Raw genomic sequence first — 13,819 nt, forward strand, 5'->3', positions numbered from 1 at the left:
TGACAACAGCAATGGAGACCTTGGCTTTTGAGTGGGTTTTGCCCTTAAGAGACAATTTGGAAAATACCTGGAGGCATCTTCTGAAAAACCAGCTGGACACCCAGTTTCACAGTAGTGGCAGAGGGGTCCTGGACAGTAGTAGTGCAGATTGATATCCAGCTGCCACTCTGGAATATTTTAGGAGGAAGGAGAGAAGCACAGTCATTTTCTCAACCATTCCTTTCAGCTTGAACTATCTTACAGGCTTGTTGTGAAAAGAACACTTTCAAGAAGGCCCAAAGATATCCTGTGACTGTCGTATCTGAGGTGGGTGCGATGTGCCCCTTGTGTGTCCCCAGATTATTTCACTAGCCTGAGGTCCATGATACATTCTCTCCTTTATGCTGCCACCAGCTGACCTCTGTCAACGCCCTTTAATTAGAAAGATTGAGGTCCAAGCTGAGTATAAAGTTGAACTAAACAGGTTTATTGGTTACAGTTCGCTTAAACAGGTTCTTCACAGACTTTAAAGTATTCATTGGATTAGTAATAACTTGTTTCACTTTTAACTCTCTTAGCTCTCTATAAGTTCCACACTCTTAACTTGCCTACCTTACCTCCTCTCTAACTCCCACAGACTAACTCTTCATTTCAGACTCTCATATCCGACTCTAACTGACTAACTCACTCCCATTCAAATAATCCCCTACATGAGCCAAAGCAGTGATTGCCACAGTGGGATTTCAACCATATCTCCCAGGACCTAGTCCATTATTCCACACTGGATCTCATAACATTTTGAAGCAGAAAGTAACAAAGTGAGCTAAAATCCAAGTAAGGGAAACAGGAAATCCATGTCAGAGCTCAGAGTCTAAGTTCCAGCTTATATTTTTCCACACAAGTATTGACCGGGATTGTTGCTATTCGAACTTATTTCTCCATTCCGGGATATACACTGATTTTCAGCAAAGTGTATGGTGGTCAGTGTTTAGGATCTTTCCTTCATTCGTCGTGGAGGTTTCTGTTGAGGAGGGCGTGGTCTGGGCTGGGGGGGTCTACCTTGTGGTTGTTGTTCAGAATGAGGTGGGAGTGGTAGTGGCCTTTGTTGTTTGTCTGTATGGTTTGAGGTAGCCTGAATGGAAGGCTGAGGAAGACTCCGGTGTTTCAATGTATTCTCTGTAAGCTGGGCCTGTATTTCTCTTTCTTCATCTGCAGTAAAGACCAGAGTATGGTAAATTACTTTTTAAAAATAAATTGCCGATTTTACTTTTTACAGTATTCATAAACTAACAAGTTTTTATTCACTACAATGTTTTAAAAGTAACTTGTGACAATTGCTTCTTGCATAAGGCTCCCTAAGGATCTTTTTCAACCTAGGGAAGTCGTCAGAGCCTCAGAGTGAACGTGAGGAGATTTTAATGTCTAAAAATCATTGCCCACCAGGAGTGCCGCTAGACTAGGACCACTGACAGTGAATTTCAGACATTAAAGGTCACTCTCCCCATCCCAAGCTTCCCAAAAACTTCCCCAGGTCAAAAGAGATCCCTATGAAATCTTGGAACCGTGGAAGGGTGAATAAGAAAGCTTGAATTAAAGATAAAAGAAAATATATGATGAAGTTCTTGGCCATATGAGCACAGAGCTACACCAACAGGATTCTAGCCCTTGTGTCTTCAGTTATCTGGCTTTAATTATCTACCTTCATCTATTGGGAGTTTTTGAAACTTGCATTGCTGCCTTTAGTAGGTTTGGTTGGGAGGGAATCTAACCTGAAATTCTAAAATCTACAGCATCATATCCAGCCCTTCCACGCTCATGCCATCCACTAAAAAGTTAAGCTTCTCCTTGGCTTATACCAAGGCAGGATGTACAAAGAATGCTTTCACTTATATTTTAATTTAGAACTCCCTTGTCTCTCCCATGAGATCCAGGGGGGTGAGGAAACACAAAGTCACATGTTTATAAATACATGCCATCAAATCTGTTCTGACTTATGGCAATCCTTTCTGGGGTTTTCTAAGTGGAGTACTCGGAAGCAATTTACTATGACCTTCCTTTGGGGCACCCTGGATTTACAGACCTTTCCTAAAACTACACAGGCTGGCTTTGCTCCTAGGAGGCACAGTGGGGAATCAAAACTCCCAACCTGTGGCTCACTGAGCTATCTAGCCACTTCTCCATTGTTTACCACCTTCTGGTTATATTTGGTCCCATATTCCAGATAAAATTGGGAAGCTGAGCATTTAGCCAGGTGGAGCTGGGTCTGTGTTAGGCCATGAAGCCTACCAGCTTAAGCTTTTCTCTCAAGTGAGTCACATTTAGGAGTCTTTAGATGTCTGTCTGTCAGGTGGGACTCCCAGAGTGGAACATTCAGTGATTTGTACCCTTTCCCAAAAAAAAAGGGAGAGGTCCCTCCTCACAGAGGAATCTGCCTGTGATGTCTTGATTAATGTGGAAAGAAAACAGCTTAGGATAAGCAAACTGAGTAGGCTTTATTATAGGAATGTATGCGTAGAAAAGCCAGATAGGCGGGGTATAAATCAAATAAATAAATAAATAAATAAATAAATAAATAAATAAATAAATAAATAAATAAATAAATAGATAGATAGATAGATAGATAGATAAATAGATAAATAGATAAATAGATAAATAAATAAATAAAAAAAAATAAAAATAAAAATAAAAATAAAAATAAAAATAAAAATAATAATAATAATAATAATAATAATAATAATAATAATAATAATAATAATAATAATAATAATAATAATAATAATAATAATAATAATAATAATAATAATAATAATAATAATAATAATTTAGTATACTAAGCTAAACTAGAGACATGCCAGGATTCAATAAGGAAGGAACTGAAATTAATCCTACAAGCATCACTACATCACAAGCGTAAACAGGAAAGGAAGGAAGGAAGATCCCCATGTCGCCTTAAATATTTCTCTTACAATGGGTTTTCGGGGTTCTTCTGTACAACGTGTTGTTGCATCTTTGTGGACTCCTAAGAAAATTTAGACCTAATCGCTTTTTAAAACTCTTGTCACGTTTCCTTCCTTAAAACATTTCCCTTCCCCCTCCTAAATAGATCTGGCACTGAGTGCATTCACACCCAGGCACACCTACACCTACCGTACTTCCCATACTTTGGAGCCTCTCTTCCGATGCTCCCACATAAAGCCATTTTCTGTCCTTTTGTGGGCCAAGCCTGGTGCTTCCCCTCCCCCCAGGCCCAGATTACCACAAGCAGGGCCAGCCCTGTCTTTAGCTGTGCTATGATGATTGCCTTAGATGGTGCAGTGCTAGGGATGATGATTATGAAGAAGTTGCTATTGCCATCCACTTATCCCTACTAGAACTGGACCCAGAGAAGAAACGTGTTTTGTCATTTTCTGCCATTGCCCACTTCATCATTTTCTTCCCTGTGGCTATTGTGGGAGCAGGGGCAGCTGGGCAGCACCAACGTCTAGGGCAGGGGCAGCACTTCTTCCCTTCCTCTGGTGGCAGGAAAACTTGTGTCACACACACACACACACACACCTGAATCTAGGACAAAATCACCAGCCTGCACCCAGATCTTCTCTACCTTGCCTGTGCTTCACCGTCATAGAGAGTCACACAGCAAAGTTCTATTTTCCAAGTCATGAAGCACATGGATGTGCTTTCCAGTTATATTTTCAGGCCCATCTACCTGCTTACTTACTAGGGTTGCTAGCGTCCATTAAATTCCTGCTTTCTTTCACATTCTTTAGTTCTAAATAACACATCTTAATGCCTTTTTGGAAATCTTTGTCTCTCTAGCATCTTTCTTTCCCTAAGCAGTGCATGTTTTTGGTTTGCCAAGTAACTCAAAGTTTAAAAGTTGTGTTACAATCCTTCCCCATAGGAGAGATAGCCCAAAATTAAAAACTTGGACATTGCTAGCAAATTGACTGTAACCCACTGAGAACAATTTCATAAACCTCAGACTGCTTTAAGACACTTGGTTGTATAAAGACAACAACTGTTAGATTTCAAGTAGTCAAACAGTAACATACCTTCCAACTCACGTCTTCTTGCTGCCTTCTTTCGGACAAAGTAAACAATCAGAGCCACAAAGATAATAAGGAGAACCCCTCCTCCAATCAGCAGTAAGTAAATCATATATTTTGAGAGAGAGCCTGAAAGGTGGACAAGGAAACAATCAATCAGGTCATAGATAGATAGATAGATAGATAGATAGATAGATAGATAGATAGATAGATAGATAGATAGATAGATAGATAGATAGATAGATAGATAGATAGATAGATAGATAGACAGACAGACAGACAGACAGACAGACAGACAGACAGATAGATAGATCGATAGATCGATAGATCGATAGATCGATAGATCGATAGATCGATAGATAGATCGATAGATAGATAGATAGATAGATAGATAGATCGATCGATCGATCGATCGATCGATCCAGGAAAAGATTAAGGAAGCTACAATGTAACAAGTGTATGTTCTCAGCCAAACAATTTTGTATGTTTTATTTTTATATGTCAGCTTTGTAAATAAAGTGTTCCATTCCTGTTTAACTATTGCCTGAGTAGGGGGACTTAGTACGTTTATAGCCATACACCTATAAAGCTGAGGACCCATGCCATGCTATCCTTGTACTATGAGAATAAAGGTGTGGTTCCTTTATTCTCAAAATGATTCCGAGAAAAGAAATAATTGAGGCCAGAGGAGACAAGGGGAATAAAAGCAGCTTTCTGCCAATCGTAATTAGCTGCATTCTGTTTTTTTTAATTTGCTTGTGACTGCTTTGTGTGACTTTTTAGTGTTTTTCTCCATCCTCCCCAGCTTTTGTGGTTGATCTGCTTCACAGCATAATCTTAAACTACATGTGCCACAGTTTCCTGTATATGTGGTATGACTTGCTTGCGGGTGAAGACAAGGAATGGCTTTTGTGTTCTTTGAAGATGGTTGACTATTGTTATAATTCCATGATGATGATGATGATGATGATGATGATGATGATGATGATGATGATGATGATGACCCTGTGCTTTGAAGGTGTTACCTTTGGCCCATTTCTCCTTTGTGCCATGTACTGCTTTGTTGTAAAAAATGTCCCTTTCATCCAGGGACACCGATTGCTTTGTCGTCATGACCCAAAGTGCAGGTGCACACATTTCTTGTTTCTGTGGTGTGGCTTGCTGGCTGTTGTGGATTCCAAAAGCTGGTTCTGTATTGTTACTGTGTGCATTTATTTTAGAAACACACAAACATGCATAATTTTTTAAAAATCAGCATCCCTCATGATTGTTGTTGAGGAACTATCAGACATGGACTCAAAGCACCCCTTAACTCTGTCGTGGTAAAGAGCCCCAAACACTTCCTTGTATGGTTTGGCCATATGCCTCAGGGTTTTTCTTTGTGAAACTGGTTTCTGATGAAGCCTTTTCCTTGTATTTAATTTTTCAAAAATGGGCCCTATAGTGTAACGCTTTATTGACACTTTTGCTCTGTGTTTTAGCATGCCAAGCATGACCTTTGCCATAAGATGGTTCCTCTCCCCACACCCTTCCCTTGCAACATATGGGGTTCAATAACAGACCAAATGTGGCTGGCCACACCAGTGATGACCCCTCTGGTCAGCATCTGGACACCTGCCCCTATGCACCCCCTACTCTACTGGGTGCCAGCTGCCACTGACTGGGTAAGCCCGAACAGTCAGCAGAGACCAGAAGGAGGGATGCAAGATTTATCCAGAGTCCTGCTGACATCTCAGTGACATCGCCACTGATGTCAAACACTCTTTGGAGAAAGTACACTTTCTCTTCCGTACCCAAGAGGCAGTTTAGCAACACAGATTTCTACCTGTTCCGGGACAGTTGATTTCATTCTCCGCATATTGCTTGTCTATCTGGTGCCTGACAACCTCGCACTTGAATTTCCCAGAAAGATTTTTGGGTTGGGATGTCACCCTCCAGGTTCCATTGACATACTTTGGTCCCTGAAATGTTCTCATCTTATTATTTTGATGCAAAATAAATTTGAGGCTTTGGTTTTCATCAGATTTCACTTCACAGACCACTGTGTTGTTGGAGCAGTCCTTGATTAACTGTGGCTGAGGCAAAGGTTCTGAAAGAGAGAAAAGAAGAAAAGGAACAGACTATAAGAGTGGCTCTAGTTAAAATCACACCTTTATCAAAAGACCTGGAGCTGTTTCAGGAATAATATTAGGTCTTATTGAAGTACAAGACAATGAAGATTGATAAAAAAGATGAGGCATCTCGAGAAAGAGCTAGGTATAAAACATATGCACAAGCATACACCCCTAATGATTGTTGTAGGTTTTTCGGGCTGTTTGGCCATGTTCTGGAGGTTTTTCTTCCTAACATTTCTTCAGTCTTGGTGGCCGGCATCTTCAGAGGACAGGAGCTAGAACTCTGTCTGTGTTCTGGTGTAATGCGTGGTATAGTTGAGTATTTGCAGCTGTGGGATCAGGTTTTTGTTCTTTTCAGGAGACTGGGTGATTACTGTGATCAGGGTGTTTTTGGTTATGGGTGTATTGTTGTGATAAGGGGGGAGATGATCTGTCACTGTGATTGATGGGTGTCATTAGCTTGTCTTTTCTGTGCAAGGCATTAGGAAGAAAAACCTCCAGAAAATGGCCAAACACTCCAAAAAACCTACAGAAACCATTAGATCCCAGCCATGAAAGCCTTCAAGAATATGCACATCCCTCAGTTTGATATTTTAGCACAAAAAATGAAACTGAGGAGGCAATTATACCAAACAATTACCCGCAATTTGCAACAGAATAAGCATTCTCCCCAAACAATTTTTTTTAAAATTATTTGCCACTTTAAGGTATAAATGAACTTGTTAAAAGAAAAATGTTTCTGGAGGGAGGACCAAGGATTGGATGTGGCTTTTTAAGGTCCTGAGGTTGGCATGTGCAGCCTCCAGAACTCTGAAACAGCCCACTCTAGATTAATGGGTGTATGGGGTCTTCCAATCTCCTCATCTCTCTCCTTCGGCTCCTTCTCTCCTTACAGCTCTGCCTACGTCATCTTCTGATGCAGCAAGCAATCTGACTTAACCCCACCCATGTTGCCTGCTTCACCTGTGATCTTCTCAGCAAAGGTATTTTCAAGGGATAGCCCCACTCCAGAAACATTCTTCTTTTTTTTTTTAAAGTATTTCTACATTAGAATGGCGAAGAATTGTTTTAAAGATCATTTAGGAGATCGGGGAGTCCCTCAGTGGGTGGGGACCTGAAAAGATAGCAAAATTGCAACTCCATGTTCCCAAGAGGACAAAGGGGGACTTTATGGGTGAGCAGGGGTTTTTAGGAGCTCCATCACTTCCCAGAAGTGGAAGGGGGCATTTCGGCTTGCGTGGTGGGGCTATGAGACAGGCAGGCGAGTTGGCAGGCTGACTCCAGGGTGACCGGGCAAGTGAGTAAGGAGGGCAAGAAAGTGAAAGCAAGATTTTCTGCTCCTGTCAGAGGTGTTCACACATGTAGAATCAATTCCGATGAATTGATTCCATATCCGCTTCATAATAAACATATTTCTGAAGGAAACTTCTCCTGGCACATTACTTTGCACAAGTACATCTCTCACATATATGCCTAAATCTGAGTTCGGTTTCTTTTTTGCAGAAAGAGAGGCATTTATTGTCAATGAGATCAGGCTCTCAGATTCACAGTCTGGGTGTTTTTCCTGGATTTTGTCCTGTTCAGGATGCCAAGATTTGATAAGGGACAAGTGTGCATTGAGTCTGACTCACCACCTATGGTCCTTCCTGGACACAGTGCAGTGGTTCCCAACCTTGGGTAACCCAGAAACCCCAGTCAACACAGATGGTGGTGAAGGCTTCGAGGAATTGCAGTCCTAGTAGTTCTAGTTATAGTAGTTCTACTAGGAGTTCTAGTAATGATATATAAAACTCAGTTAGCCATGGAGTGAAGCTATTTGAATATGAACAGGTTCAGAGGAGAGCAAGAAGGATCATTAGGGGGCTGGATATGAAGCCCTATGAGGTATGACTGAAATAACTGGGTATGTTTAGCTTTGAGAAAATAAGACAGAGGGGAGTAATGATAGCACTTTTATGATAGCACAATGCGCTCAAGTTACAGGAAGTGAGATTTCAGTTGAATATCAGGAAAAACATCCAAAATGTTAGAGCAGTATGGCAATAGAACCATCAAAAGGTGGTGAAGGCTCCAAAACTGGAGGCATTCAAGAGAAATTGAGAAAACAACCTGGCATATATCCTGGCATATTCTTGCATTCAGCAGGGGCTTGGACTCGAAAGCTTTCTAGGCCCTTTCCAACTGTATAATTCTATGATTCTGTAAATCTGCCAAGCATTCAAGACCTTCAAGGAAAAGATACAGACTTTGCAGACTCACCGTGCACTTTCAAAGTTACGGTAGTTTCCTGAAATAACGCATTTCCGTTGCTTGCATATCCAGATACCCTGTAATCTCCAGCATCATCTTGCTGCAATTTGTGTATAATGAGACTACCATTGGACAGTTGTTTGCATTTTTCTGTGTAGTTCTCTCCTGTATTCGGTGGAATACATCTCACTACCTTTGGTTTATTACTGGTTAGCTTAAACCATTTAAAGATGGAAGGTGTTCCTTCGTAATCGGGATTAGGCAGAAGAACTGACCGACCCAGAAGACCATGAATTTCTTTCCCAGCCATAGTGCCTGCAGAAAAAAACACACACAGAGAGAAACAGGGACTTTTACACACTTTCCATCTTGGACTTCATTTGGAGATGCTACTGATCAGGGATGTTGGCAAGTCTTTGGGTCCGCAAGTATGATTCCCTATTCAAAACAAGTTTTTTTCCACCCAGAAAATAAAAGGAAAGGTGTTTGGGTTCCAACTCACAAGTCGAGTCTGAGACATTAAAAAACAGAAAGAAGGAACCAAGTCGATTCCAAGGTGGGTCACTGGTGTGACTTAAATCTGACTTGACAGTGACTCCTGTGTTTCAGGTCATCACCCCCCCCCCCCGCTGATTCATGAATGTTAAAATCTTGTGTTTGCTCTCATGCCACTGTGCAGCGATACAGTGCATTGCATCTGAAGTTCTCAAAAGTAATAAGCACCCAAACCTAAATATATCAGCTTCAGTCTAAAGGAGCCAACAGGTGCAATCACAATGTACATAAAAAGCATTTGACCATTGACTGGAGTTGCTGCATTAAAAGCTTGTGTGTCTGTGTAATCCTAGCCATAGCATTCAGAATGACTGGCATACAGAGGAAACTCCCGTCTTCGTATACGGGCTTGCACACACAGTACAGTTTTCACTTGCCATACTAAACTAAACACTTTTGTTGCCACTGTCTGTGGGGACGTTTGGATTTAGCCCAGTGAGACTAGCCTAGCCTAGGAAAATTACTATGATTCCCAGAATCCCACACTGACCGGACAACTGCTGAGTTTGGCAGGTTACTTTCAGAAAGGAATTCCTTCCATTATTCATTACTTTGCTTATATTGTTAGACACCAAAAATAAAAAATAATTGTCCATCCCATTATTTGTAAGATAAATCCAAATCTTGTTACAAGGAAAAGTCCGAGGACAACTTGTTTTATAAAAGTGAATCCATGTTAGCAGGGCTGGAACAATATCAGCAATAAATCTCAGCAAACTAAAAGTGCAGTCAGATGGTGATACTGTTCTTGCTTTGGAATACTTGTGCTAGAATCTGATTCAAACAATTTTCCAGTGCTACACAATATACAAGAAATCCCGAACCAACTGAACGCTGCTCTTCACTCAGCCTAAACCTTTTTGGTCCACCAGTAGGATTACCCTTTTCCTTCCTTCCTTCCTTCCTTCCTTCCTTCCTTCCTTCCTTCCTTCCTTCCTTCCTTCCTTCCTTCCTTCCTTCCTTCCTTCCTTCCTTCCTTCCTTCACTTTGATGCAAGGTTGTTTATCTCAACATAATAGGATGTTTCTGGAAATAAAGGATTGTCTGTCTGCATGCCATTGCCTAGGGGATGCCCAAGTGCACTTGCAATGCTTTTCCAGTCTTTGAGGAGGCTCCTTCTATGTCTTCCCCCCCCCAAAAAAACAATTACAGAGTAGGTGGGGGGGTAAGTAGAACAGGGCTACTTGGATACAAGACAGTGTTTCTATGACTAGGGAGAAATTCCATTGATACAGCACTTATGTGCATGCAATTTATGCCTCTCCACACATATGAAAAGAAGGTCCAGCAAATGGCCAAAATAACACTGTTTAATTAGCTTCCTTCTGGTCAAAAATAGTCTAATTGTCTCAACATTTTAACTTGTTTTTAATTTAACTATATCTCCCATAAGCCCATAACTTTAAATTGTGCAACATTCTGGCACAAATAAAGAAAGAGCTTCAACATTATGCTGAGCTACAAACTCCCTTGCTTCCTTTCAAGTTTGCTACTTCGCCTACATTTGGAATACAAGACAAAGGACATATCATCAAGTTTTGATCTTTCTTTCTAAATGAATACAACCCTTTTTACTTCCAAAATTCTGCTGCACAGTCCGGTTGGAGTGATGGGGAGACGCTAGACAGCACTCCCCAGTGCACTCTGCCCAGTATCACCAATCTGTGAAGTCGACTTCATTTGGTCCACTGTACGTAGTCTTGATATTTGCAATGTACATAGCTGTAAATAATGTACTTAACAAATCACAAAGTTTGAATTATCCCCCATACTATAGAATTCCTAAAACTCCATCACAGCAAAAGCACTGTAGTTAAATCACATCCACATTGTAAATCATCAGCCCCAAACATTCCACCTGCTAGCTGAATTAAAGTATGTCATGTCTGCATATCTCTTGAGAGCAAAGGATTTAGCACAACTGGCAATTGCTCCACTGCAGCAATATTTTTGCCTGTTTCAAGCGGGAGCAAGGAAGGAAGTGGTTTGAAACTCACCTTTCAGGCAGAAGGAAAAAATCACCAGGAATGTAATGAGGAGAACGGTGCAGAGGTTCATTTTCAAGGCACTGTTTTTGGTTCAAAGAAAATTGCAGCCAGCTGAAGAGGTTCGTTCTTCTAACTGAGCTTGCCGTTCACATGAAGTTCTGCAAACAGCCTACCGTACCTCTTGCACTTCCTCTGAGGCTCCACAGAGGCCTCCTTTTCTCTGGGAAGTGTGAAAGAGGAGGCAGAGCAGGCTTTTGAGGCTCTCGTTTCCTCCAGTGTGAAAATTTTGCAAAATTGGTTGATCAGCTTTTCTCCTTTGTTTCAAATTCTCCAAATTTACAAATGCATACACGTATTCTTGCACAGAACAAAGCAGACTTTATAGTTAAGCACATTATTTGACATGTTGGGCAAGACTCCAAACTCTAACATTTAAATCAGAAATTTGGACCTATTTATTAATTCCAGTGGAGGCACAGCTTATGGTATCTGTAGTATAAAGTCTAAATCACCAATTACAGTGGCTTGGATCATAGGATAAGAGGAGTTAGTCTAAGGAATTTCACAAAACAAAACAGACATTTAGCATCCCTGCCTCCCCCAAGCCTCCTTCAGAGGCCACATGTACATAACCCACTGCCACAAGCTTCTCTGTAGTATAAGAAAGCTCTTTCGAACATGGAAATCCTGGATGGAGGAAGAGATAAGGAAATTTGCCTTAAAGTTTAAATAGTTTTTCATGCCTTTCACTGAAAACGATAAGGCTTTTGCATTTTACGATTTTATTCTTAAGAACTTTGAAATGTTCTAAAGATGTATTCTTTGCCTTATTAGGCTAGAAGCACTTATTATTCATTTGTACTCTTGAGAAAATTTATACTCTTAATGAAGATGGTTCTGTTCAGAATGTAACTTAAATCCATTTTTTAATATTTTGTTGTATTTGTTGTAAATGCTCTTACATTTTCTACAATATTAGCTCCTGTATTTCAACATTCCTATGTTTTGTATTCAAGTAAGCAGAACTTACATTCACCTTTTAAGCATTAAGTATTTTTGCCTACAACTTTGTTTCTAGCTGTACGGATGTTCTTAAAAGTTACATGTTTGTAATATTTTTGAACTTTATGTTTTTCATATGGAATTTAGAAATGATTAAATAAATAGAATGTGTATAGAATTAACACCTTTGTCTGACACTTCTGCCTATCGAAAACCGTTCTGTTTCTCCATATTCTGTCCTAACAGTAGCTTCTTGTCTAGTGTAGACTAGAGTGAGGTTACTTATCTAGTGTTGAGGCACACACATTTCTTTGCCCCCTTACCCCAAAATAATCACCCGAGACCAAGCATGTGGGTTAAACACGGGCCACATTTTATTCAAATTTATTCAGATTTCATCATTGCTGCCAATCCTTTGGCAAAGGGGGGGTCCTGCTGTAGTGCAGATTTAGGTTTCCCTCTTGAGTTCCAAAATGACCCTTCAAACAGCCAATGCGCTAAAACCCTGATCTCAGTTATCCCCTTCTTAAAGACAGCAGAATAACTGCTGGTCCAAATTTGACCACCCCGGACTCGTACCACTCTCTCTGTACTGACTGAGGGTCCGGGTGTGTCCCCAGCGCATCTTTCCCCCCAAGCACTGTAATCACACGATCCACAGTGCTGAGAATTCAGCTGAGCTATAATTACTCTCCATTACCATTAAACTTGAGGGACGTGGTGGCGCTGTGGGCTAAACCACAGAAGCCTGTGCTGCAGGGTCAGAAGACCAGCAGTCGTAAGGTCAAATCCACGCGATGGAGTGAGCTCCCGTTGTTTGTCCCAGCTCCCGCCAACCTAGCGGTTCGAAAGCATGCAAATGCAAGTAGATCAATAGGGACCACCTCGGTCCGTGTCTAAGTCGCACTGGCCATGTGACCACAGAAGATTGTCTTCGGACAAAACGCTGGCTCTATGGCTTGGAAACGGGGATGAGCACCGCCCCCTAGAGTCAAACACAACTGGACAAAAATTGTCAAGGGGAACCTTTACCTTTACCTTTACCATTAAACTTCCCTGTTCCAATACCTGTTTAATCTGCACTACCCGCCAGTATGACCAACTTTTTCCACCCTTAAAGAGGCCAACACGCCTAATCCAGTGTGGGATAGGCAAAAATTTCCCTCCTCCAAGGCTGCTCTCACGAGACAGCCACTTCATGGTCTCACGTGCCATCCGGGGAACCGGGGCAAAGGCCCGCCTCATTGCTGAAGCTTTGGCTCAGCTGCGGCGTCGTCATTTGGAACAACCCACCGGTTTAATGATCCACAAGGCCAAACATTTTGCTATAGATCAAAAAACATAATTCATGTTTACAATTAATTAAAGTGCTAAAGAATTTCTTATACAGAATTCCAAAGAAGGTTCCAAGCAGCCTGCTAAAATAAGATTGGGTTAGCCACTTGAAGTCAACAAGAACAAGAATGTTAAAAATAAATATTTTTTGCAAATTTTTGATTTCCCATCCTGGAAAACAAGAGCCAAAATATGAAATAAAAGAGGTTTTCGTCTTGCTGAGAACAAAAATATGGCTATCACATTTACATTATTGATCATTTACTTTAGCTATTTTTCCTGTAGCTCAGTAAGTATTTTTCTTTATTTTAACAACCATGCAGCTTTATACCCTCCTTCCCTTGTTTACCAATATTAGAAATGCAAGAAGGTTTTCAAAAGTCTGTTTCCATAATACAAGACCAGAAGAAATTGTATCAAGGAAGTACATGTATTCAGTTATTGTAATTATCTACCATAATCCTATAACGTATATTTTGTATCATGAAGTTTACTTTTCCATAGATTGTCAAGCTGCATGAAAACCTGCAGAAAACCTGCAGACATAGAT

The 13,819-nt window shown here is 40.8% G+C and overlaps 1 protein-coding gene across 1 annotated transcript; it reads right to left on the reverse strand.

Moving 5' to 3' along the window:
- Nucleotides 1-445: 445 nt before the first annotated feature.
- Nucleotides 446-11,129, reverse strand: CD2 (CD2 molecule). Its single transcript, XM_020810735.3, has 5 exons — nt 10,942-11,129; nt 8,399-8,704; nt 5,851-6,114; nt 4,032-4,154; nt 446-1,188 (listed from the first exon to the last, which is right to left on the reverse strand). Exons 1-5 carry the CDS (start codon nt 11,000-11,002, stop codon nt 968-970), a joined length of 975 nt encoding a protein of 324 aa, XP_020666394.3. The 5' UTR covers nt 11,003-11,129; the 3' UTR covers nt 446-967.
- Between the last annotated feature and the right edge of the window lie 2,690 nt (nt 11,130-13,819).

This window comes from Pogona vitticeps, chromosome 3, assembly GCF_051106095.1.
Source record: "Pogona vitticeps strain Pit_001003342236 chromosome 3, PviZW2.1, whole genome shotgun sequence".
NCBI classification, from domain to species: domain Eukaryota; kingdom Metazoa; phylum Chordata; class Lepidosauria; order Squamata; family Agamidae; genus Pogona; species Pogona vitticeps.

Bases quoted from the DNA above. Each gene is read 5' to 3' on its own strand.
- CD2 (XM_020810735.3), bottom strand. From the start codon at position 11,002: ATGAACCTCTGCACCGTTCTCCTCATTACATTCCTGGTGATTTTTTCC. The intron at 6,115-8,398 runs GTGAGTCTGCAA...TCTCTCTTTCAG, and splicing joins CGTAACTTTGAAAGTGCACG to AACCTTTGCCTCAGCCACAG. The intron at 1,189-4,031 runs GTATGTTACTGT...TCTTTACTGCAG, and splicing joins AAGAAGACGTGAGTTGGAAG to ATGAAGAAAGAGAAATACAG.